The 27929-nt window shown below is 39.6% G+C and overlaps 1 protein-coding gene across 1 annotated transcript; it reads left to right on the top strand.

Moving 5' to 3' along the window:
* PPP2CB (protein phosphatase 2 catalytic subunit beta) lies at window positions 1-24131 on the top strand. Its single transcript, XM_040242901.1, has 7 exons — window positions 1-405; window positions 12839-13048; window positions 14640-14813; window positions 16700-16789; window positions 16906-17067; window positions 18754-18872; window positions 23422-24131. Exons 1-7 carry the CDS (start codon window positions 304-306, stop codon window positions 23492-23494), a joined length of 930 nt encoding a protein of 309 aa, XP_040098835.1. The 5' UTR covers window positions 1-303; the 3' UTR covers window positions 23495-24131.
* Window positions 24132-27929: the final 3798 nt, after the last annotated feature.

Genomic DNA, 27929 nt, shown 5'->3' with positions numbered 1-27929 from the left:
CCGGCGGGCGGCAGGCGGCGGGTGCCCATCCTCCGGCGGCAGCTGCGCGGAAGCCCCGCACGTCCCCGCGGCCTTCACCGACTCTCGAGGCGCGCGGGCCGGCGGGCCGGGGCGGGCGGGGGTCTCCCGGAGGCCGCGCGCTCGGAGCTGCCCGAGGGGCTTGGGCGGGGCGCGGGGTCCGCAGTGCCCGGCTCCTCCCTCCCCCGCCGGGAGCTGGCGGCGGCGAGGGGCTAGGGGAGCGGCGCCCGGGGCGGGGGCGCGCGGGGGGCGGGAGGAGGCGGCGGCGGAGGGGCGGGGGCCGCCATGGACGACAAGGCGTTCGCTAAGGACCTGGACCAGTGGGTCGAGCAGCTGAATGAGTGTAAACAGCTTAACGAGAACCAAGTCCGGACGCTGTGTGAAAAGGTGAGCGAGAAGAGGGCCGAGGTGCGGCCGGGGAGCCTCGGCTGGGGGCGGGGGCGGGGGGGGTGCGGGGACCCCTCCTCTTTCCCCTCCCGGGCCGCCCGCCCGCCTTCATCCCGGCACCGGGTCCAGGCGGAGCTGCGTCTCCTGCTCGGCATCAGCCCCTGGGCGGGCCCGGGCCTTTCCAGGACCCCTCTCGGGACACAGCCCTTGGTTGGGCCCGGCCCCCCCCCCCCCCCCGCCCGCCACCGCCGCGGATCCAGACCTAAGGCGTCTGGGATGGGTGGGCGGGGGCTCCGTGGCACCTGGAATTCATCACCCAAGTGTGATTGTGGGGTGACCGGCGCTCTAGTGAGGATTGCTGACAACCCCAACATTAACCCGGGCGGACTGGCAATCCCGAAGCTTCAGCCGCCAAGCAGATTAATCTCCTGCAGCCTCGTAATGGAAAGTGCACCGAAATGAGCCTGGGTGTTGTGAATTATCAACGCGCGTGGTAATAAACAGAGGCTTTTTCTCAGGTGACTCGGCCCTTCAAACATCGCTAATATTTGGTAACGCGTCAGGCATTTGTTTGTAGAGAGGTGGGTGTGATGGCAGACTGTGATTTTTTAAAATAGAAGTTGACTCTAGTTGAGACAGATGGTGGCTGGTCTTCACGTTGAGAGGCTCTTTGGAAGCAAAAATGTTTGATTTTTCAGAAACAAGACGGCAGGTCTTCAGTTTGGCTACAGTGCTTACCTGAAATGATAAGTGGGATATGTGTTTCTCCTGGAGGGTAGCACTTTTCAGAAGGTTATTTCTGTTGCTGTTACATGTAAGGTTTTTTTTCTTTTCCAAAAAGTAATAAAATATGCAGATGGTTTACTGTTTTCAGTCCCTCTAGATTGTGTGATCGTAGACAATCTTCTGAATTCTGTATCCATTTTTTTCTTAACCACTGGAATTATTTTGGACTTTACATTTTTTCTCATTCATCTTTCATAGCCTAGACTATTTTTATGTAAAAAGGTCTCGTGGAGGAGTAACAAAATTATTTATTCTTTAATGCTTTTGGATTGTTATGTATTTTTAAGCCATAATCCCTAAGACTTTCTTGATTTTGTTTGGAAAGCAGGATGCCTCAGAAAGGCATTGAAGGAAAGATTTTATTAATATTATTTATAGAGTACCCTTAAAATTAAATGTCTTAGGAATGGAAGAGTTAATACTAAGTTTAAAATAGTGTTTTGTTTTTTAAATTAAGTGTGACGTTGTTTTGGGTCTTTATTATTAACTTTTTTTTTAAGTATAATGTCTCATTTACGTGTTCCACAAACTTGTTCAGCTATAAATATACAATATTCTTTTTCAGGTTCTTTTTCATTATAGGTTATTACGTGACATTGGGTATAGTTCTCTGTGCTATACAGAAGGTTCTTGTTTCTTTTACATAAAGTAGTGTGTATATGTTAATCACAAACTGCTAATTTGTCCCCTCCCCATCCCCTTTTGTAACCCTTAGTTTGTTTTCTATGTCTATGAGTCTACTAAATAACTATTTATTCATACAGGAGGATGTATTTCTGTAAATAGAACTACCAAAAAGTGGTATATTTGTGTTTCTGAGACAAATTGCTTATGGACCGCTTGAGGTTCTGGCTACATTCAGTTTTCTTGTGTGATAACCTGTAATTTCACGTTTTAAGATTTATGTTTTAAATCACTGTCTCTCTCAGGCTCGACTGTCGGGTGAAATACCCAGTTCTGAAATTAGCTGAGTCAGTTAACCTCTCTGTGACTAGTAGACATAGACTTTAAGTGGTGGGCAAAGTTGGTAGTTGAATCAGTTTTTCCCTCTGACTGTCTGATAATTTTAAGATGTCTTTCGGGAGAAGAATGTTGTACCCCTCCTCGATCACACTTGATCCTTCATCACCTGAGCAAGCTTTCTGAATTTGTCCAGAGAGATTATTTTGACTTCAGCTCCTAAATAAATTGGACTGCCAGTCCCTAGGATCTTTGAGGTATATTTAAGCTTATATCTTACCCACTTTTTTCTCTGAATATTTGTACTTTTCCATCAAGCATGAATTTTTAAGTGTCAGTGCTCTGTCATTTATCCTTATCCTCCGCTTTTGCCAGGGATGTGGAGGGCTGGAGCAGAGGGGCGTGCCCCTGTGCCCCCCACCCCCAAGGCCCCTGCCCTTCTGAGCGGTGCTCAGTGTGGAGCCCCTTTCCAGCAGCTGTGGCAAACCTTTGTGGTGTTGATTTTCTGTCATCTAACCTTACAGCTCCATTTTACTTCCCTACCTCTGCCCTCCTTTTTCCTGCTGAGTGCAGCATTTGTTTATAATGGCCAGCCTGCATTCAGACCCTGGCTCCACAGCTTGATGGCTGCCCAGCCCTGCCCCTCCTACTCCTTATCGCTAATGCTGGGGTGATCACTGACCTCCTGGTTTGCTGACCTCCCGAGGCAGTTGTATTAAGACTCCACTAGAGTGAAGTCCTAACAAGAAATTTGCAGTAGATACTAAATGAAGAAAACCAAAAAAAAAAAAAAAACAACCCAGCTGTTCTATCTTAAGTGTCATCCTGTTTTCTTTTGGAAGAAGCTGCAAAATAAATAGATTTGTCGATATGACTTCTCTGTGGAGAATGTACTTCAAGAGAGGTTTTCCATCTAGTGGCTCTAGAACTCTGAAAAATAGTTTCGTTATTTCTTGTGGCCCCTGTTACCTGAAGCACAAACTGCTGGGATTAGTAGTAGTTCCTCACTTGGTCTGCTTAATAGATGTTCTCCCCTTCCAGGTCAAGAATGGCAGGCATAAAGAAAGAATATAAGAGAAAATGAAAAGTTAAGCCTAATGTTTTAAAACTACACAAATCACCTTTTTGTTTAATTTTTTGTGACTAGATTTTAGTTTCTTTTAATAACATGATTTTTTGAGAGTCTATTAGAAATATTATTCTATAGAAAGTTACATCATAGGATGGTGATTTCTCCCTCAAAATTAAATTTCTGTTCTAACCCAGATTGCCTGAATCACAAAGACATCAGCTGAAATTAAAGACCAGAGTGGTACCGGGAAATAGCCCTGTTTTGAGGTAGTGGCAAAATAAAATCCATCCAAATGCCGATTAGAGAATAACTATTGATTAAAATATATATATGGGTATGAATGATATGGTATGTCTGGCCTTCAGGTTTAGTTTCTGTCTAGAGAAAAACTGTTTGCATAAAATAGTTGAGGCATGTCTTCCAAGAAGATGACCAGCTCTTAACATGAACTTAAATTAGCAGTCCAGGGGCTTCCCTGGTGGTCCAGTGGTTAAGACTCCACCTTGCAGTGCAGGGGACACAGCGTCGGTCCCTGATCCGGGTCCCACACGCTATGGAGCAACTAAGCCCGTTCGCCTCGACTTCTGAACCCACGTGCTGCAACCACTGAAGCCTGCATGCTCTAGGGCCCCTGCTCCACAACAAGGGGAAGCCCATGTGAAGCAGAGAAGACCCAGCACAGCCAAAAATTAAACTTAAAATTTTTTAATTAAAAAAAAAAACGAGCAGTGGAACTTTGGGGCCAGTGGCACGTTTTGCCCCTCTTAGTGTGTAGAGTGGTTGCTTCTGCGTTTGTGCACGGTGAACACCGTGATGTATAAAGATAGGGTGCCTGGAGAGCCAGCCTGGCACAGCTGAGGACATTCTGTGACTAGAACTATATTTAACGTTTGGTAGAGTCTCAGGAGGAGACATTTTTAGGCTCTTCGACCTGATAAACTTTATTTTTTGCTGTAGAACCTTGGTGATGATATTCTAAGCAGGGAGGGAAATTTTAGCCCATGTGTGTGCGAGCAGAGCTTTATGCTGATTATACAGTGGCTACTTAGAAACAATTTGAGGTTTGTATAGATAAATATGTAAATTATGTATTGGTCTAATGGATATGTTCCTGGGTCCTGGCCTCAGCCTTGAAAGAAGCAGAATTCTCTGTAGGGTATTACTTCACTGATGTGAAATAGCATGTGTAAATTCATGAATGCCTAAAACCATCTTAATGAAAATTAGGTCCTGGTAAAAATGATTTTTCTGAGTCAATGAAAGCTTTCGAATAGTTTTCTTTAATAGTTTGTACTTAAAATTGGTGTTAACAGCCAAAAAGCCTTGTTACTTTCATTTTAACTTCCCTTGAGCAAGTATTGGTGCCAGTTCTGGTGGCCCATTGATAGAGTTGAAAAGGCAGTGATGTAGAGGACGTCCCTGGTGGGCCGTTGAGGAAGCACCTGCCTTCCAGTTCAGGGGCACCCGTTTCGGTCCCTGGTCAGGGAGCTAAGATCGCACATGCCGCAGCGAAACAGCCCACGAGCTGCAGCTGCTGAGCTCCCGCACCACACCCAGGACCTGACACGGCCGGATACAAATAAGTCATTCTTTTAATTCAGTGATCGAGATAGAGAGTAGCGTCTTTCTTTCTTACTATAACAAAAAATATCATGACTACGATGAAATATGAGGTTAAAACCCAGTATTACCGACTGAACAAATCATTTTCATGCTTATCTAGGCCATCCTTCATGTCAGACAGGTAAAGAAACTAAACCAGACTAGACTAGCATGAACTACTGCTTCTGACTAGAAAGCAGCCTTTTTTAAAATCAGTTCATCATTTCTCAGTTGTCCATAGGATGTGTAAAATCATATTCACAGATAAAATGAAGATAATTATAAACTACTTTCACATGGAGTAGTTTTATTTGCAACATATATTATTTATTCTACTTTGAAAATCTTGCAGAGATTTTTTCTTCACTTTTTTTTTTTTCAGGACAAATGCTAAGAAGGACTTGGTGGATGGAGTCGTCTTTGATTAAAGGAAATCAAAATGCTGTAAATTGAGGCTAAAATTAGTACCAAAACAGTCACTGCATTTTAGACTATATAGACTGTGTGTATTTCCTGAACTTAGTTTTTCTAAGAAAAATGGCATTAAAATCACTGTCGTCCTTTCCTGGCAGTCCAGTGGTTGGGACGCCACGCTTTCACCACAGGGGATACCAGCTGAGTCCCTGCTCAGGGAGCCAGGATCCCGCATGCTGTGTGCTGCCAAAAAAAAAAAAAGATACCTGTCATCTCTCCAAGAAGGCTAGTTCAGAGCCACAGCAGTGTTTCACATTTAGGTTTGGGCTTTCCTTGTATGTTTAAATTGAGATAACGATTCGTATACTATAAACGTTTGCCCTATAAAGTGTACAACTCAGTGGTTTTAGTATATTTATAGTTTTGTGGTCATCTCTACTATATAATTCCAGGACATTTTCATCACTCCAGAAAATAAACCTTGTGACCACTAGCAGTCACTCCTCATTCTTCCTTCTCCATCCCCTGGCGGCCACTGATGGACTTCTGTCTCTATGAATTTGCCTGTTCTAGACACTTTATATCAGCGTCATCACGTGATACATCATGTTTTGTGGCTGAATAAAATTCCCTTATATGAATACAGCACTGCGGTTGTTTTTATAATTAGGTTATTGCCATCTAGAATTTGTTTCAAAGTTCAAAAAGTTATTTTTTCAGATTGAAAAAGTGCTTAATCGCCCAGTCGTGTCCAACTCTTTGTGACTCCATGGACTGTAGCCCGCCAAGCTCTTCTGTCCATGGGGGTTCTCCAGGCAAGAATACTGAGGTGGGCTGCATACTGTCCTCCAAGGGATCTTCCCAACCCAGGCATCAGTCCCAGGTCTCCTGCATTGCAGGCGGATTCTTTAACGTCTGAGCCATCAGGGAAGCCCATTGAAAAAGTAATAGTTTTTTTTTTTTTTTATTTAAGCGTCTCAAAAATGTAGGGAAGGAAACCAGCGGGCTCCACTGTTAAACGCACCTTCCCCTCCCGTTACCTCCCTACCTCAGAGACAAACCTGAGGTTGTTTTCCAGGCTTTTGTTCTCTCTGTGCAAAAAGCCTGTGTTTTGTGGGCTAGGGAGGATGTTTGTGGTGTGCTGTTTTTATTAAAATGGGATCACAGTTATCCTAAAACCTTTTTAACCACACAGTGTCTTGTTCTGTGTACATATGCATGCCTTGTTCTTCCTTAATTTTAACAGTATATGATTTTTTTCTTACTTGTGTTTCCAAGCTTGATATTACTTGGTATATAGACACTTGAGTGTCATCAAACTGAAAGAAAACGTTTGTTCCCTTAAAAAAAAAAAAGTCAATTCTCATTTATGGAAGAAACCTTGTAACTGCAGGAGGACAGGCCACCATACTTACATTAGCCTTGCCCTGTAGGATTTAGAGGGCTTCTCTTGTGGCTCAGCTGGTAAAGAATCCACCTGCAATGCAGGAAACCTGGGTTCAATCCCTGAGTTGGGAAGATCCCGGGGAGAAGGGAAAGGCTACCCACTCCAGTATTTTGGCCTGGAGAATTCCATGGACTGTATAGTTCCTGGGGTCGCAAAGAGTCGGGCACGACTGAGTGACTTTCATAGGATTTAGAAGTTTAATCTCATCTTTTTGAGAGATCACTCTGTTCTATGGCTTTCTTTAGATGAATTTGCCTAGGAGTAAGAGGGAATCACTTTTTAATAGCAGATGATTTATGTGTAAATAGAGGGGAAAGGAATTTGTATGCTGGCTATCCCAAAACCAAATTCAGTAGCTTTGTGGTCTTTTGGCTCCAGTGATGGGCACCCGCACAGAAATAGAGTTGTCAATAGCGTGTCACCTGTTGAGGGGCTGGGGAGACTTGACATTTCCATTTTCTGTATTCTTAAAACATGGGTAGAGTAAAAATAAAGAATTATATGTGAATGTCATTTCCAAACTTCTATTTTTTCAGTTCTGTTCATAGATTTGACTTGACAGCAACAAGAAACAATGTTTTAAGTGGGTGAGAAACTAAACAATTTTGAATGGGTAGGAATATAGCAGTGCATGCAGTAATAACAGCTGTCTGCCTGGATGCATCTGGGCCAAGTGGCATTTTCCATCACCACAGTCCTGAACTTCACAGTTTTAACTAGGTCTTATCAGAGTCTTGGGGATGGTCTTGATCTCTGTCACCTGTACAGTGTCACGAACCTTCATCCATAGTTCTTCAGGCAGTCTATCAGATCTAGGCCCTTAAATCTACTTCTCACTTCCACTGTATAATCATAAGGGATTTGATATAGGTCATACCTGATGAAATGATCAAGACCATCCCCAAGAAAAAGAAATGCAAAAAGGCAAAATGGTTGTCTGAGGAGGCCTTACAAATAGCCATGAAAAGAAGAGAAGCGAAAGGCAAAGGAGAAAAGGAAAGATATACCCATTTGAATGCACAGTTCCAAGGAATAGCAAGGAGAGAGAAGAAAGCCTTCCTCAGTGATCAGTGCAAAGAAATAGAGGAAAACAACAGAATGGGAAAGACTAGAGATCTCTTCAAGAAAATTAGAGATACCAAGGGAACATTTCATGCAAAGATGGGCTCGATAAAGGACAGAAATGGTATGGACCTAACAGAAGCAGAAGATATTAAGAAGAGGTGGCAAGAATACACAGAAGAACTATACAAAAAAGATCTTCACGACCCAGATAATCACGATGGTGTGATCACTCACCTAGAGCCAGACATCCTGGAGTGGAAGTCAGGTGGGCCTTAGGAAGCATCACTATGAACAAAGCTAGTGGAGGTGATAGAATTCCAGTTGAGCTATTTCAAATCCTAAAAGATGATGCTGTGAAAGTGCTGCACTCTAAAGTGTCAGCAAATTTGGAAAAAACAGCAGTGGCCACAGGACTGGAAAAGGTCAGTATTCATTCCAATCCCAAAGAAAGGCAATGCCAATGAATGCTCAAACTACCGCACAGTTGCAGTCATCTCACATGCTAGCAAAGGACTTCCCTGGCAGCTCAGACGGTTAAGTGTCTGTCTACAATGTGGGAGACCCGGGTTCAATCCCTGGGTCGGGAAGATCCCCTGGAGAAAGAAATGGCAATCCACTCCAGTACTATTGCCTGGAAAATCCCGTGGACAGAGGAGCCTGGTAGGCTACAGTCCATGGGGTCGCAAAGAGTTGGACACGACTGAGTGACTTCACTTTCACTTTCACAGGCTAGCAAAGTAATGCTCAAAATTCTCCAAGCCAGGCTTCAACAGTACCTGAACTGTGAACTTCCAGATGGTGAAGCTGAATTCAGAAAAGGCAGAGGAACCAGAGATCAAATGGCCAACATCTGTTGGATCATCGAAAAAGCAAGAGAGTTCCAGAAAAACATCTATTTTTGCTTTATTGACTGCGCTGAAGCCTTTGACTATGTGGCTCACAACAAACTATGGAAACTTCTTCAAGAGATGGGAATACCAGACCACCTTACCTGCCTCCTGAGAAATCTGTATGCAAGTTAAGAAGGAACAGGGAAGAAATGGAACAACAGACTGGTTCCAAATCAGGAAAGGAGTACATCAATTGGAGAAGGCAATGGCACCCCACTCCAATACTCTTGCCTGGAAAATCCCATGGACAAAGGATCCTGGTAGGCTGCAGTCCATGGGTTCACGAAGAGTCAGACACGACTGAGCGACTTCACTTTGACTTTTCACTTTCATGCATTGGAGAAGGAAATGGCAACCTACTCCAGTATTCTTGCCTAGAGAATCCCAGGGATGGGGGGCCCTGGTGGGCTGTTGTCTGTGGGGTTGCACAGAGTCAGACATGACTGAATCGACTTAGCAGCAGCAGCAGCAGCAAGGCTATATATTGTCCCCCTGCTTATTTAACTTATATGCAGAGTACATCATGAGAAATACTGGGCTGGATGAAGCACAAGCTGGAATCAAGATTGCTGGGAGAAATATCAATAACCTCAGATAAGCAGATGACACCACCCTTATGGCAGAAAGTGAAGAAGAACTAAAGAGCCTCTTGATGAAAGAGGAGAGTGAAAAAGTTGGCTAAAAGCTCAACATTCGGAAAACTAAGATCATGGCATCTGGTCCCATCACTATGGCAAATAGATGGGGGAACAGTGGAAACAGTGTCAAACTTTATTTGAGGGGGGGCTCCAAAGTCACTGCAGATGGTGACTGCAGCCATGAAATTAAAAGACGCTTACTCCTTGGAAGGAAAGTTATGACCAACCTAGATAGCCTAAAAGCAGAGACGTGACTTTGCCAACAAAGGTCCAGCTAGTCAGAGCTGTAGTTTTTCCAGTGGTCATGTATGGATGTGAGAGTTGGACTATAAAGAAAGCTGAATTCTGAAGAATTGATGCTTTTGAACTGTGGTGTTGGAGAAGACTCTTGAGAGTCCCTTGGACTGCAAGGAGATCCAACCAGTCCATTCTGAAGGAGATCAGTCCTGGGTGTTCACTGGAAGGACTGATGTTGAAGCTGAAACTCCAATACTTTGGCTAGCTGATGCGAAGAGCTGACTCATTTGAAAAGACCCTGATGCTGGGAAAGATTGAAGGCAGGAGAAGGGGATGACGGAGGATGAGACGGTTGGATGGCATCACTGACTCAATGGATATGAGTTTGAGTAAGCTCCGGGAGTTGGTGATGGACAGGGAAGCCTGGCGTGCTGCGGGACATGGGGTCGCAAAGAGTTGGACACGACTGAGTGACTGAACTGAACCAAACTGTCAGTCTGCATGCATGTTCAGTGAGGTCCAGCTCCCTGCGCCCTCATGGACTGTAGCTTGCTAGGCTCCTCTGTTCGTGGGATTTCCCAGCCAGGGATACTGAAGCAGCTTGCCATCTCCTCCTGCAGTGGGTCTTGCCCACACAGGGATAGAATCTGAGTCTCCTGTGTCTCCCTATCAGAGTCGTAGAGATAATCAAACTTTTGAGTTCTAAGTCACATTAAAGAAACACTCATGAGAATTACGTGCAGAGTTACACAGTATACAGAAAAGAGCTGGCATAGCAGCCCCAAGACCACTGTCTGTTTAAAAGCTGGGTGTCAAGGTTGCTGTTGGTGACTGGAAACTTGGATTTGGGGAGGCTTCCCACCATTCCCTGTTGAGAATTGCTCACTGTGCCTAAACTGTTCATGCAAACAGTGCGATTTATGCTGGACACGTGGTTTTCTTTGGACGTCTGGTACTTTGGTACATCATAGAGGGACCAGCTCCCCGTCTGGGCGCCGAGGCTGAAGAGCTTCCCTGTAACGGGCAGGTAGCACACGGGCGTCAGGTGTGTCTGTGCAGCTCCGCTGGGAGAGGACTCGTGAAGCCTGCCCTTGATTTGCTCAGGGCCGTGCCTCTGCGCCTTTTCCTTTGGCTGATTGTGCTGTGTCTGTTTTTACTGTTGTAACTCATAGCCGTGAGTACACCTGTGTGCTGAGTTCTCTGGATCGTCTTTTGTGAAGTCACTAGCAACCCTGGGGCGCTTTTGGGGACCCCTGACATACAGGGGTTTGTACATTGAGAATTCCAGCTGTCTACAGATGAACTGTAACTTCTGCCAAGCCAGCCCGCCCTTTGCTTGAAGGGACCCCAGAGTGATTGCAAAATAAGAGCACTTTACAATAAAGGGTGTGAGTTATAAATCATTTAGAAACATCAGGGATCTGTACCATAAAGATAAAAATTTGTCTGGCCTGATGAAGTACTTCAGTGCTATGTAGATAAAAGCTCAGGAAGTATTGCTATTAATGTAAAGCAAACACACACTGTGAATCATGTCTCTTAACTCATCTTCATAGTTGTTTAAAACCTGTGCTGGGTTAAGATAACCATATGTCCTTAAAAGAACAGTTGAATTGGATAATATTTACATTTTGGTGCTTTTTATTTCCATGTTTAAAATAAGGTACTGAAGATAGTGTTTGTATGTGAAGGAGATTTCCTGTTTAGATTTGGAACCATCAGCTGAATGTTGAGGGTTTTTCCCAATAATAATAAATACAAGACATCAGGCCCAGGGACTTCCTTCATGGTCCAGTGGTTGACCACTTTCCAATGCAGGGGATGTGGGTTTGATCCCTGGTTGAGGAACTAAGATCCTGCATGCCCCGGGGTAACTCAGCCTATGCACCACAAAGAGCTGGCACAGCCAAAAAAAAACAGACATCAGGTCCAACTGAACTCCGATTTATGTTCCTCAGTTTGATTTGTTTTTCCTGAACAAAATTAGGAAGCTATTTTTATGGACTAAACTTGATAAAAATGCCGTTTCATTTGTGAACTTGGACATTTCTGAGCCATTTGTCAAACCTCCTAGGAGATACTTGATAATCTCTCAAATTCCCTTCAGTGCTAATTGGAATTACACCTTGCAGCAGCTCTGCCCTCCTCCTTGCCCCATCCCAGTGACTGACTGGGCAGCAGGGAGCTCGTGTCTCAGTTGGTACATATACTTTTACCATATCTGCTCATTACTTCAGAGGATTTTTTCATTTACTTTCTGATTCTGGGCTCTTATTAGGAAAAGTTGTGAGATAAGTGAGGTGTCGTGAACTTGAACTTAGTCAATATATTTAATTTGTTACTGTTTATATATAAATTCTGTACTTTAGGGCCTCCAAACAGTAACTTGAGTTATTAAATATAGAATAGTTGAAATAAAGTTGAAAATTGTCCTATGAGTTGCTGTAAGGTGTTTGTGAAAGAATTTGAATAATTGTGACTTTTTCTTTAATATTGATATTTGTAACCTATAAATAATATTGTTCATTTAAAAAAAAGCTTTGAGATGAAATTTCTATACCATACAAGTCACTGATTTTGAGTGTTCAGTTCACTGGGTTTTAGTACATTCATAGATATGTGCATCCATCACCGCCCTATTAGAACATTTTCGTTACCTCTAAAATCTCATACCCCTTAGTTATTACCCCCCAGCCCTAGGGAGCCCTGATGTTCTATCTTTGTAGATTTGTCTGTTCTGAACATTTCACATCAATGGAGTCATCCAATATGACCATTTGTGACTGTCTTTCACTTAGTATGTTTTCAAAGTTAATAGCGTGTAATCAGTCTTTCATTGCTTTTATTATTGAATAATACTCCATTGAACAAATAATACCATTATTTATTCATTAGTTAATGGGCTTTGAGGTGGTTTCCGCTTTTTGTCCATTGTGAGTAATGCTGCCGTGAACATGTGTCGGCTGCAGTTTTCGCCTCTCGAGTGTCTGTCTAGGGATGGAATTCCTGGGTGACATGGTAGTTCTGTAACACTGGGAGGACCTGCCGGACTGTCTTCCACAGCAGGTGTACCGTTTTAGATTGCCACCAACACTGTGAATGTTCCCAGCTTCTCCACATCCTCAAAAACACTTGTAATTCTTTTTTATTGAGCCATCCTATGACGTGTACAGTGGTCTCTTCTTGTGGTTTTAGTTTTATGATTTTATAATGCACATTTCAGTTGATTTTTTTTCTCCACATTTTCTTAAATAGACAAGAAATGATGCCTTCAGATTTGTGAGAGAATCTTTTTTAATTGTTGATTTCATTTCTTTAACAGGCTAAGGAAATTTTAACAAAAGAATCAAATGTACAAGAGGTCCGTTGTCCTGTCACCGTCTGTGGAGACGTGCATGGTCAATTCCATGATCTTATGGAGCTCTTCAGAATTGGTGGGAAGTCACCAGATACAAACTATCTGTTCATGGGTGACTATGTAGACAGAGGTTATTATTCTGTGGAGACGGTAACTCTTCTTGTGGCATTAAAGGTATGACTAATGAAATTCATTTTTTTTCCCCCAAGCTTTAAATCAGCAAAAGACAGAGTGGGCATTGCATATCATAATGTTCTAGTTTATTTTATAGCCCCATTAAAATATAGGTCCATTCATTTTATAGCCCCTTAAAATAATAGTTGATTTTACATCTTTTGGGAGAAAGATATGAAAATGATACATTAAACATCTCTTGCCTACTTCTGGTAAATTATTGCTGTAGGTAGTAATCCGTAGCTGAAGTCTTAAAATCATTTTTAATCAACTTATCCCACATATATAGTTAATTGATACTGTATTTTTAAAATTCTTGCCTTGAGAAATCTGTTATTTCTGTGTCTTTTCTATTTTTACTGTCATTTAATGCAGACCTTCATCATGTCACTTTAATTAGTACAGTAATGTGGTAACCTACATTTCTTTCTCCAAGACCTGACCCCTCCAAATCTACCTTGCATATGCTGCCAGATTAAATCTCTCATTTAACTTTCATCTTACTTCAGTGTTCCCAACTCTTCAGTGATTTTGTGTTACCTTTAGAATCAAGCTTAATGCTCTTTGACTGATCCTCTACTGTCTAGCCTGAATTTGCTGCTCAGAGTTGGTAGCATAAACTTTTTGCCTCAAATCAGAGAGTTTAAACGTGCTGTCTGTCTCCAAATATTTCCTTATCTGATTTCTTCAAAAGATTGGTCTCTCTTATTTCTTACCCCTCTGCCCCAACGCGGCTCAAGTCCTACTGCTTCCATGTTAGCTTTCCTCTTTTTTCTCTAGATTATCATGAAACTTGCTCTCACATCCCTTATTTGTGTCACATAGTGGTTTATTGCCTTGTTTTATTTATTTCCCATCCTTCCTTAAGTGAAATTAGTCCCCAGCCGGCAGAATTCATGTATTATACTTCTGTGGAACTGGCATCTGGCTTTGAACTCTGTGCTCAGTGTTGGACACACAGTGGTTGCTTAGTAAATATATATGAAGTATGCACCTGCAGCTTTTTGGTTTACAGAATCTGATGCGTTTTCATACTTATTACCAGACACATTCCTAACTAAAAATTATGCCATAAAGTACATCTCTATGTTCTGTCATGGAAAGGAAGCTATAAATACATTTGAAATTTTGCCCAGATTTTTCAGAGCCTGTTTTTGTGTTTTGTTGGCAAATACATTCTTCCTGTGGGAAATAAAAAGGAGGAAGAGTGTAGAGTTTATCTCAAGTCCAGATCTCTGGTCTGTGTCCACTGAGCATTAAAAAGTCTTAGTGTTCTGGAAAGACTGGGAAGACTAATGATAATTTGAGTATGAAAAAAGTGTTAGAGACAAAGAACCAGGTACAATTATCGGTTAAATAAGGAATTCCAGCGAGGGGAGTATGAGTACATAGTAATGAAGAAAGATGACCATAAAAAAATATTTCAAAGTAATCAAGAGGGGACCTGGTGATGAATAAGACAGTTTTTTATTCTGAAAAAGAATTAACATTTAATGTATTGGCCATTAAATGAAGTGGGTCAGAGGTTAATGTGCTTAACGAACACTAGTAGCTACCAGGTATACATGGGTTCCTTTTCCTTTCCCTCCAGGTGCGTTATCCAGAACGCATTACAATACTGAGAGGAAACCACGAGAGCCGACAGATTACCCAAGTATATGGCTTTTACGATGAATGTCTGCGAAAGTATGGAAATGCCAATGTTTGGAAATATTTTACAGATCTCTTTGATTATCTGCCACTTACAGCTTTAGTAGATGGACAGGTATGTATGTGGGGGTGGATAAAAGATTTTTTATTAGTAATGTAGGGTCTAGGTTTATGTGACATTCTTTTTGCATCTCCCTGGCCTTTTCTGTGTCTTTCCCTTAAAGTTTCAGAACAGGGTGTTGGGTAAGTTTTATGTGAGACAGCAAATCCTTTTTTTCATCCTTCTTCACCTTCCTGCTTCCCTTTCCATCTATTGATCCATCTGTTTATACACCATGTGTTAAGTGACAGTCTGATTCTAAGTAATCGGACAGATTGCCCTCCTTGGAAACTTTCACAGTCTTCTACTAACACTCATAAGATAAAAATTATTTCCAGATGACCAAGTGGAAATATGGTGCAAACTGAAACTTTTAGATGTTGTGAGGGATGCAATGCAGGGAAATGCATTTATTTATAAATCACATTTTATCTGTAGAAAAATAGAAAAGAAATGTAAAATAAACTTCTAATTCAAAGAGTGAAACAGTAAATAAATTTAAAGGGTTAATTCAAAATAAAAGCAGAAATGGATACCAACAAATACAGAGTTGATGAGTATAGCCAAAAGCAAGTTTTGAAAAGTCTATTTGGGAAACATAATAGTAAAAACTGATCCAGAAAAAGAGGAGGAGGTCGCATAAAACACTGGGTATGGAGGTACTTGCATATCACAGGTATAGCTTTACTTCAATAAACTTGAAAAGATAGGTGAAATTTATTATAGCACAATATTATTAAACTGCTTCGAAGAATTTAGACCAATGTAAATAACTACCAGGCTAAGAAAAAACTGAAGAGTAACCGGATCTAGATAGTTTTATAGGCAGTTTCTACCAAACCTTTAAGAAATACAACATTTCTATGTTTTAGAGCTTAGGAAAAGATGGACAGCTTAAAACTCTGTAAAGCTAGTATAGCCCCAATATAACGTCAGACATGGCAAGCACAGCAAGATAAAATCAGACCAAAACCATCTGAATGCTGTATCTTTGAAGTTCAGTTAAGGAGTGAAATAGCATTAATTGGATTGAGGAAAAAAAACACTATACTTATCAGAAAGACATCAGAAACCTCTTCAAAATCAGGAGGAAAGTGTCCTCTAAAACTTTATTATTATTATCTCTGACTAAGAATCCCTGGAGGCTGGACCTGGGAGTACTGTCTCCCCTCCCTCCCACCAAATCTTTTATTTTTCAATTTTGTTTTTGTAAGTCTAGCCAATGCACTGAGCAGTAAAAAAAATTAAAAGGTATAAACGTTGAGAAGTGGAAGTGAAAGTCGCTCAGTCGTTTCCAACTCTTTGTAACCCCCATGGACTATATAGTCCATGGAATTCTCCAGGCCAGAATACTGGAGTAGGTAGCCTCTCCCTTCTCTAGGGGATCTTCCCATCCCAGGGATCAAACCCAGGTCTCGCGCATTGCAGGCAGATTCTTTACCAGCTGAGCCACAAGGGAAGCCCAAACATTTGAGAAGAAAATAACAAAAATATATTTGAAGACAACATGATTATGTACTCAGAAAACTCTTAAAAAACTGACAGGCTGTTATATTAGAATCATTAACAGGCATCAGTAGGATCTTTGCTGTAAGAAAAATTTTTATCTGTCAGCAATAAACAACAGAAAAGCTAATGGTGGGTGGTCATAAGCACAGAAATTGCATTCTAGAGAAAGCAGAAACACACTACATAAAATACCTAGGATTATAAAGAAAAAAGACAGAAGAAATATATTTAAATATTAACTGCTTTCTCCGATAATGTTTTCTGGTTTTTTTCATTTTATAAAATTTTCCACTGTGAATATTATGAAAGATTATTTTGAAAAGAAAAGCTACTAAGGTTGATGTTTAGCATTTAATAAAACAAGTTCATTTTCTTTTTAAATTCCTAAACAGATATTCTGCCTCCACGGTGGCCTCTCTCCATCCATAGATACACTGGATCATATAAGAGCCCTGGATCGTTTACAAGAAGTTCCACATGAGGTAAACTTAAACTTAGTTTTAATGAAAAAGAAAGATATAACCACATTGCGGTAACCCTAGGTTAGTCACATATGAGTGCTGATGATGTATGTTTTGTCCTCCATTTTCTTTGCCAGGGCCCAATGTGTGATCTCTTATGGTCAGATCCAGATGATCGTGGTGGGTGGGGTATTTCACCACGTGGTGCTGGCTACACATTTGGACAAGATATTTCTGAAACGTTTAACCATGCTAATGGTCTCACACTGGTTTCTCGCGCTCACCAACTTGTAATGGAGGTATGTCCTTCTCCTATAGGATGATGATCTCTGCTTCCAATAAGTGTTTCGATAGTAAGGCTCCATGACTTAGAATGTCAGAAACATCACTCCCCATTACCTAAAGGAAAGGAGAAAAAACTTGGCTAGTTTAAGCAAGTAAGGAAAATATTGTTGACCAGAGCAAAATTATAACTCACTTTAAGACTTAGAGAAAAGTTGCAAAAATAGTAACAAAAAAATTCTTTGTATCCTACACTCAGATTCCTTGAGTATACTTTAATGTTTGCTTCATAATTCTGTCTCTCCCTTCCTGTTCCCCTTCCCCCTGACTTCTGAACTGTTCCAATGTCAGTTGCAGGTGAAATGCTCCTTTACATCCAAATTTCCATGTGTATTCTGTAAGAATAAGGACTTTCTCCTAAATAACCACGGTATAGTTATCACAGTCTGGAAATTTTCATTGAGAAAGTACTATTATCTAAATACTTTATTCAAATTTTTTTTATCTCACCAATGTCCTTTTATAGCTAAATTATTCTAGCAAAATTTAACTGTATTTGTTCGTGTAAGTCTTAATATAGGCTCATGCTGTATTCAGTCCCCTTTGACGTGGACATAATTCCTCAGATTTTCTTTGTTTTGGATAATCTTGACATTTTTAAAGACTACAAGCATTTTGTTTTGTAGAAATTGCCTTTGTTTGTGGTTTGGCTGGTGTTTCCTTATGATTCAGGACAAGCATTTTTGGCGGGCATATCACAGTATGATATGATGCTTGTGTCCTTCTCGGCACATCATAGCAGGTCATGAGATCCGGCCCACTGCTGGTGGCATTAACTTGGATCACTTAGTTAAGGTGGTGCCTGCCAGATTTCTCTACCATGATGTTACTATTTTTTTAAACACTAAAGGAATATAAATAGCATATAATCCTTCCAAACCAGTAGGGAGTGGCTTCAGGATGTTAGAGAAAACTTCTCTAATCCAATAGAGTCAGGTAGGGTAACAGCATGGTAAATAAAGAACATGAATTCATGTGGTAAAGATAAACCTAATTCTATCAGTCATCATAAGGAATGTGAATGGATGAAAATTTGTACTTCCCTAAAATACTGAGACCTTCAGATTGGAGACATAATCAGAATTCATCTGTTATTTGGAATTTACCCGAAACATAATGATACCATAGAGCAGAAGTACAGGGATGGAAAATGGTGTATCAGTATATCAATTAGATAAGTATCCAAAGTATAGCTAATAATACGAACAAGGCTTTAGATACTTATAAGTAAAAAGAAGTCTTCACTGATGAAAACTGATCTGGTTCTACAGGAGGGAATAATTGTAAATTTTAGTTTACCTAGTAATAGAGTCAAAATTCATAAAGCAAAAGTTGACATAATTTATGAGGAGGAATTGAGACCTCTTCCGTCACTGTGGGAGGAATCTGAATACACATCCTAGCCCTGATCTCAGACATCGATTAAGCAGAAAAAGGTACTGAGCCCTAAGTAACAGAACCCTGTGTCTGCAGGTGAGCCTTGGTGCAGACATCTAGTGTAAAAGATGGGCACCGCATCAGGTGTGCACAGAACGCTTGCAGCCTTCGCGTTTTCGAAGGTTACCTCTGTCAGCATGACAGTTTTATGGTGAAATACTGATTTTGATGGGTCTTTTTTTTTTTTTTTTTTTTTTATGTTGCAGGGATACAATTGGTGTCATGATCGGAACGTGGTTACCATTTTCAGTGCACCCAATTACTGTTATCGTTGTGGGAACCAGGCTGCTATCATGGAATTAGATGACACTTTGAAATATTCCTTGTAAGTACCTTTAAATTTTAATTGTATGGAATCACTTTTAGAAGGAGAACTATAATGTAGATTATGAAAATTAGAGGTAGAAGATTTCTGGTTTTGGATTAGTGGGCTAAGAAACATAGCAAACCCTCTCCCCAACAGAAACCACCATTGGACTAGAGAATGTGACATTAAACTGTTATTTCACGTTTCTGAGATTTGTCCTAAATGTATACAGCAAATGTAGACACACTGATTCTAGAAGATCTGCTGACTCCCAGCATAACACCAGAGTCTGTGGAATTTGAGTCACAGTGTGTGTGTTCTCTCCCCTGTTTCCAGATCCCTGGTACAGAAGCTACTCCGTAGGTGTGGCCAAGAAGATGTGGCTTCTCCCCCGACACAGGCAGATGCCAACATATCTCAGCCTCCCCAGTCCAGTTCTGTTCAGTCAGTCAGGCTGAGACTCCTTTCCCCTACCTGGTCCTAGGGTGGAGGCTTTATTCCAGTTGTGCACGTTAGGAGCAGAGAATGCTGTATCCCTGGTTCTTGCCAGCACCTGCTCTAGAATAGGAGATGCCACTAAGAAGTGGGCCTTCATACCTGCCTGCATCTCTCAACAGTGAAATAAAAGTTCTGTTCAGAAAGATGCAGAAAAAAGTTCCTCACCTTTGCCTGAGGGGACTGACCTTATTTAGAACAGAGGGTCAAGAATTGCAAGCCTAAGTATTGTGTGGAAGACAATGGGTAATATGGTGGAGACCAATAAAGAAGGCTCTATAGCTCCCACAATATTAGTAGCAATAAGCAAGAGAGGAAAGCAAGGAGAACTTTAACAGATAAAATCAGGAAAAGAGAAGAGCTTTCCCGAGATCATCACAGTCAACTCTGGGAGAAAAGAAGGCTGTACTCAGTTACTAGGCTGTATGGACACAGGAGTAGTCAGACACATCACGGTCAAAATGCTGAGAGTCTAAAAGAAGAAATCCTGGTGACAGTAAGAGAAAAATGACTTACAAAAGAGTACCTCAATGGAGTAATCAGCTGACATCGCCTCAGAGAGGCAATGAAACATTCTTAAAGTGCTAAAAATAAAACAACCCAGGTCATATCCAGCACAACTTCAAAGTGAATGCAAAAAGGGCATACTCAGATAAACAGAAATGGAGAGAATTCCGTGCTAGCAGACCTGCCATACAAGATATACTTTCAGCACTTAAGGCTGAAAGCAAGGGACACCAGACAGTAAGTCTGCTACACACAGATAATAGTAATTATACCTTCTTAATGAGTTTAAAAATCAGTTGCATGACACAGCATGGATGTATTTATAGTATAGTTGAACTTACAAGAAATGGAATGTACAGAAATGTAGATATGACAGTAACAGCACAGAAGAGGTTGAGGGGAACAAAGCTGTACTAAAGTCAGGGCCACCAGATGGTAAATTTGAATTAAAGGAAGTATATGAAGAAAAAATAAGAAAGATATTGAACAAAATCTATAAATATATACTCTCCTCTCGGCTTAAGGTTGTAAGAGTATGTAAAATAGTAATTATATAGTATTATATATAATTTAGGGGTTTGTAACATATATACTCTATAACATGAGTAGCAAAAAAAAGGAAGTGGAAATGGAAAGGAGCTATATGCTATTTAGGAGTGAACACCTCTTAATTCACTAGAATTTACAAATCTGAAGTAGAATTTTGCAAGTTGTATAGTCTAGGTTCTAGAGCAACTGCTAATAAAAATAAGTGTACAGTTATTAAGGAATTTAAATAGTATGTTAGAAAATAATATTTTACTACAAAGAATGCAGTGAGAGCAGGAACCAAGAAACAAAAGGCATAATTTAAAAAAGGAAAATGACAGGTATAAATCCGGTTGATATCAGTAGCACTGAATGAGTCATCAACACAATGCTATCAAAGGGCAGAAATTATCAGGCTGGTGTTTTTGTTTTTAAATCTCTAGCTTTATAATGTCTGTAGGAAATAATAATTTATATTCAAAAACATGAATAGGTTAAAAGAAGCATGATGAGAAAAGATATGCTATGCAAATAGGAACCACAGAAGTGCTGAACTGGATATACTAATATCAGACCAAATGGATTTCAAAACAAAAATTGTTACTAGACATGAAGAAGTATATTTCACAGTGACCAAGAGTCTGACTATTAGGGAAATATATCACAAAGATATGCACTTAATAGTGGAGCCTTGAAATACATGGAGCAAAAACGAACAGAACTGAGAAAGAAACAGACAATTCAACAACAATAGCTGGAGACTTCATTATGCCACTTGGCAATAACAGAAGTACACAGAAGACCAGCAAGAAAATAGAGGACTTGAAAAACATTTTACCTCACATCTACAGAACTCTCCACCCGGCAACAGCAGAACAGTCTTCTCAAACACACCTGGAACACTGTCCAGTACTGACTGTGTGCTTGGCTATAAGCCAAGCCTCAGTAAATTTAAGAAGAATGGGATCATACAAAATATATTCTCCAAACATGGTTAGATGAAATTAGAAATCAATAACAAAAGAAAAACTAGGAAAATGTATAAATAGGTAGAAAATAAGACACTCCTAAATAACCTTTCAGGTAGTCAAAAAGAAAATGAGATGAGTGGAAATGAAAACACAGTGTACCAAAACTTACGGGATATCCCAGTGAAAGCAGTATTTTCAGAGAAATTTATGGTAGTAAATGCCTATATTAGAAATCAGGTAGAATTAGAAGTTGAAAGTCTGTAACCCGGAAGAGGGCTTTCACCAGAACTCACTCATGCTGGTACCCTCATCTCCGAATCCAGCCTCCATAACCTATCTTTACATCTTATGGACCTAGAAAAAGAAGAGCAAGTTAAAGTTATTGCAAGCATATGGAAGGAAATAAAGTTAGTGGTGGAAATAAAGTTAAATAGAAAAATAGTGAAAACCAGTGAAACCAAACATTGTTTCTTATTGATAGAATTGAAAAGCCTTAAGTAGGTTGGCCAAGAAAAAAAAGAGTGAAGACCCAACATTAGCAAAATCTGCACAAGCCTTACTGAAATAAAAAGAATTATAAGGGAATACAAGGAATAACTATATGGGGGCAAATTAGGTAACTAAGATAAAATGGATGATTTCCTAGAAAGACAAAAAGAAAAACTACCAAGACTGACTCAGAAGTAGAAAACTTCCAATAAACTTGAAGCAAGTGAAGAAATTTTAGGACTTCCTACTAAGAAAAGCCCATTCCCAGTTGTGAATTGACCAGATGATTAAAAAAAGGAATTAGCACCAAGCCTGTACAAACACCTCCAAAAAAACAGAAGAGGAAGGATTACTTTCCCACCCATTCTTTAAAAATATTTCCCTAATACCAAAATCAAAGACATTTTAAGAAAACTACCGACTATAGTCTTTATGCATATGTAGATGCAAAAATTTGCAACAAAATAGTAACCAAGTCCAGCAGTATATAAAAAGGATTATACACTGACCGAGTGGGATGTATCCTCAGAATGCAAAGTTGGTTCAAAATAGGAAAATCAGTTTTTACAGTGCTGCTGCTGCTGCTAAGTCACTTCAGTCATGTCTGACTGTGCAATCCCATCGACAGCAGCCCATCAGGCTCCTCCGCCCCTGGGATTCTCCAGGCAAGAACGCTGGAGTGGGTTGCCATTTCCTTCTCCAATGCATGAAAGTGGAAAGGGAAAGGGAAGTCGCTCAGTCGTGTCCGACTCTTAGCAACCCCACGGACTGCAGCCTACCAAGCTCCTCCGTCCATGGGAGTTTCCAGGCAAGAGTTCTGGAGTGGGTTGCCAGTGCCTTCTCCAAGTTCTTATGATAAACCATATTAAAAAGGGCAGAAACCACATGATCGTCTCAGTAAGGCCAGAAAAAGCCATTTGTCAAAATCCAGCACCCTTTCACAATAAAAATGCAGTTGACCCCTGAACGACAGATTTGAACTGCATGAGTCCACTTGTATGTGGTTTCCTAATTTAGTACTCTAGTATTACAGGATCCTTGGAACCACAGGTAGGAACCACATATACAGAGGGCTTGGCTATAAGTTATACTTGGATTTTCAACTGCAGAGGGTCGGGACCCCAACCCCCACCTTGTTCAAGGGTCAGCTGTGCTCACCTAGTCAAAGAAGGGAACTTTCTCATCCTGATAAAGGTAATCTACAAACCCCCCACAGCTAATTTCATCATTCTTTTTTTTTTTTTTTTTAATTTCATCATTCTTAATAGTGAAAGACTGAATGCTTTTCCCTTAAAATCTAAAGCATGTCTGCTCTCTTTGCTTCCATTCAACTGAATGTAATATTACAGACCTCTTATGTCAGATGTGAGCCAGACAGCTTCTTAGCTTAAATCTTCACTGTAGCTCAGCTGGTTTTATGGAAGAGAACACCTGCAGTGACTTAGCCAGGGTCATAACAGAAGGCGAGAGACGAGCACTGCTCTTTCTGCCTCAGTGTCTGTTCTTAATTGATTGGTTTGCCTGCAAAGTCAAAACCTGTAACCAATTGCTTTTTCTCTCTTTTTTGCCATTTATAGCCTTCAATTTGACCCAGCACCTCGTCGTGGAGAGCCTCATGTGACCCGGCGCACCCCAGACTACTTTCTGTAAATCTCTCTTGGGAAAACCCGCCTTTGTATGTGGAAGTATATCTGGCTTTATATATATATATATATACATATATATATATATATATAAACAAAACAATAAAAAAAGCAACAGTAATCTATGTGTTTCTGTAACAAATTGGGATCTGTCTTGGCATTAAACCACATCATGGACCAAAATGTGCCGTACTAATGATGAGCGTTCAGCACAATTTGAGACTGAAATTAGTTCAACACTATGTTCTAGATCGGTTGGTCTTAACAGTTTGCCTGCTGTATTTGTAGTAACCATTTTCCTTGGGACTGTTGAAGCAAAAAAGGTAACTAACTCCATCTCTTGCACTTACTGGGAAATTTTAGTTGAGAGTGTTTAACTGGCATGGATTAATAGGGTTGGATTTTTAAGAAAAATTCACAAGCTAACTTCCACTTAATTCATTACCATTTATTTTATTGAAATGTATAATTAACTGAAAAAAGGATTCTTGGGAGTACGTTGTCATAACATTTAAAGAGATTTCCCTTCTTTAAAAATAAATTACTGTTTTATGTTGATCTGCATATTTCTGTATATTTGTCATGATAGTGCTTGCATTCTACTTGGTGTACTGAGCAAATAAACTTTCTGTTTTAAACAAAAATATGTTGAGTTACTGGGGTACACTTTAAATGAACATTTTACTTGCTTGAAATTTCATAGATCTCTGACCTGTAATAAATAGTTGTGTTGAGGTACTTTAAATGTGGTGTTCTTTGTATAGAACTTATTTTCAGAAGAAAAAAATTTTGATAGTACCTGATAATTTTTAGGCCATAAAAGATTATTATTTGTAAATATCATCTCATTAGGTAATTTGTATTATGCAGATTTTTTTTGTCTTTATTGAATTTGTTACAATATTGTTTCTGTTTTATGTTTTGGTTTTTTGGCCATAAGCTATGTAGGATTTTAGCTCCCACGTGAACCTGCAGCCCCTCCACTGGAAGGTGAAGTCTTAACCGCTGGACCACCAGGGAATTCCCCCTGTTATTCACATTTTAAACTATAGATTATATGCTAAAACTGTAGGATAACATATGGCTGAGTAGACTCTTTTACCTTTTAATCTAGAAATGAGAATAATCTCCAGATAAGCTTTAGTACAACTAGTAGGACTAGTTAAGTGTATAGTATAAATCCCAAGTAGTAGAAAGGAAAATACAGTCGTTATGTGCTGTGAGGGAGGAAGAAAAAGGTGGGGGGCAGGGGGACTTTAATTTTTTTCACCTTTATATAAGAAAATGACATGGTAAAAATAGGTATAAACACCTCAAAATTATAATCAATGTAAATGAACTATATTTTCTAGTTGAAAGACAAAGGGTCAAGTTTGATTTTTTTAGAAAATTCCAGCTATATAACTGATTATAAGACACATACAATAGCAAATGATTTGGATAGGTTGAAATTAAAGATAGATTAGACCAAGAAAAGATGCTAAAAAGGGAAATCTGGAGTAGCTATATAAATTTATTTAAAACAGTTGGAGACAATTTTAAGAGTATCAGATCAGTACAAGTCGAGTAAACACATAATTTAAACTTTCATGCACATATCAAAATAGCCTCAAATATGTTAGAAACAAAAAGCCTTAGAAATGCAGAGAAAGACTGACAAGTTTGCATTACAGTGGCAGATTTCAACTCACTTCTGTTATTATACAATAAAACACAAATTGTGGAAGATTTGAAAACATTTGAATAAAATTGATCGAATAAACATATATACATCTCTATATCCCAACAGAGAATACACAGTCTTGTCAAATTTATATGGGACATTTATAAAAATTGGCAATTATTAGGCCATAAGGCAAGTCTCAGAAACTTTCAAAGAACAGATACATGACACCAAATTCTCTGACTAGTGCAGTTAATTTAGAGGTTAATAGTGAAATTAAAAAATAAGGGTCAAAGATGAATTAAAGGAAATTTAAAATTCCATAAAAAGAATTTAGAAAAACTGGTTATGAAAATATGTATAAAATTATGCAAATACCTAATTTTTTTTTTACCTCACCTTCCTGCACATGGGGTCGATAGTGCCCCAACCAGGGACTGAACCGACCCGCTCTACATTGGAAGCACAGAGTCTTAACCATGGACTGCCAGGAAAGTCTGGATGAAATATCTAGAACAGCCAAAACAATTTTGAGAAACAAGAACAAAGAGTACATTTTCTTCCCTATGTCAGAATTTAACAATACAGTTTTCAAGACAGTGTAGTTTAGGAGTAAGGAATAACATAAAGATCAATGAACAGAATTGAGAATCCAGAAATAAATCCTTCTATTTATAGTCAATAAAAGTGAGGCAATTCATTAAGGGAAGAATTGTTCAACAAATGTTGTTGGGAAAGTGATGTCCACATGCAAAAGGGTGAACTGAGGTGCTTAACCTATCATACACAAAAATTCAGTAACAATGGGTCAAACAAACTTTAAAAAGAAAACAGAACTCCTTTGAGAATAGGTTAGGCCAAGATTTTGTAAATAATACCAGAAGAATGGTGCATAAAATTTTTAAGTTGATAAACGGCCTTATTAGAATACAAAACTTTCGTGCTTCAAAGGACAGAATTAAACTAGAAGATTGCATCACATATCTAATAAGGGACTTGTATCCAGATTTTAAAAGAACTCTTACCACTCTGTAACACAACCCAGTTAGAACATGGGCAGAGGATGTGAATAGACATTTCACTAAAGAAGATACACAAATAGCTAACAAATAGCTAATAAGCATGTGAAAAGATGAACATCAGTCATTAGGGAAATGAAAACTGATGCACAATTGAGATTTCACACTCATCAGAAAAAGTGTAATGATTTCCTTATTTATTCACAAATATTCATAACAAATATTGGTAAGAATGAGGAGAAATTGGAGCCCTCATACATCGCCATCAGTTAATTTAAAAAGGTGCAGCCACTTTGGAAAACTTGACAACTTCATAAACATAAATTATGCCCCAACAATTCCACTCATTCATATCTTCCCAAGAGAAAATGCATGCAAATGTTCATTCATTATAGGCCTGAACTGGAAACATTCTAAATGTCTGTTAACTGCTCAGTAGATAGACAAAAATGTTATAGAGTGGTAAACCACACTAATAAGAAAGTTAACTGAAACATAACAGCATGGATGAACTTCAAAATAGGCTAATGAAAGAAGCCAGACACGAGACACTACACGTATTTCATTTCTAGGAGATGCCTAAAAAAGGCAGACTTATGAAGACAGAAGATTAGTGGTTGCCTAGCCAGTGGGAATGGGAATTAACTGTAAATGGTCATAAAGGTACCTGTTAGAATGAAGGAAATGTTCTAAAACTGGTTCATGGTCATAAATGCTCCTTTTGGTAAATTTATGAGAAACCTTTACCCCTGAAATGGGAAAATTCCATATGTAAAATATACCTCAATGAAGCTGTTCACAGAAATAAAACTTGTGCAATGCAACCAAACCAGGTTCTACAGGAAATTTATAATTAAGTGCTTGTAATAGAGGAATAGCTAAAAATTGAGTTGTGTTTACTATTCCATAAAAGAAGATTTAGAGAAAATATTTTCAAAAAAAATTTTTTTAATTAAGAGCAAATATCAAAAGACTCCAAATATCAACAGAATGAAAGTACTTCAAAAGATAAAATGAAGGAAAGCATTCAGGGAGCACCAAAAAACCCATGAATTTGCAAAAAGAAATGATTAAAACATTTAGATGGTAGTATGAATAATACTTGCCAATACCTTGGTTGGATGGCATCACTGACTCAATGGACATGAATTTGAGGAAGCCTGGCATGCTGCAGTTCATGGGGTCACAGAGTCAGACACGACTGAGGGACTGAACAACAACAACGATAAATTTGAAAACAAGTAATGAGCAAATGACTAGGATATTTAATCTTATGAAACTGACTCAAGAATAAATGAGTCTACACAGACATAAAGCACAGACCTGTGGCTGGCAAGGGAAATGGGGATGGGGGGTTTGAGGGGGGAGAGGTGGACTGAAGTTTGAGACTAGCAGATGCAAACTATTATATATAGAATGGATAAACAGGTCCTATTGTATATTCAATATTCTGTAATAAGCCGTAATGGAAAAGAAAACAATGCAACCTACTGTTACTATGAAAGAAATTGAATCACTCATTTAAATTTTACAAAGAATACATGAGGTACCGAAGTTCTTAGTAGTGTTATTCACAATAGCCAAAAAGTGGAAATAACCCAAATGCCCATCAGTTGGCAAAAAATAAATAAATAAAATATGGTGTATACATACAATGGAACACTATTCAACCATAAAAAGGGCAGATTCTGATACATGCTACGACACAGATGACCCTAAAAAACATGCTAAGTGCAACAAACCAGGCACAAAAAAGCAAA

Source organism: Oryx dammah, unplaced genomic scaffold (genome assembly GCF_014754425.2).
Source record: "Oryx dammah isolate SB20612 unplaced genomic scaffold, SCBI_Odam_1.1 HiC_scaffold_7, whole genome shotgun sequence".
Lineage (NCBI taxonomy): Eukaryota > Metazoa > Chordata > Mammalia > Artiodactyla > Bovidae > Oryx > Oryx dammah.
This window is presented reverse-complemented; position numbering and strand designations above follow the sequence as displayed.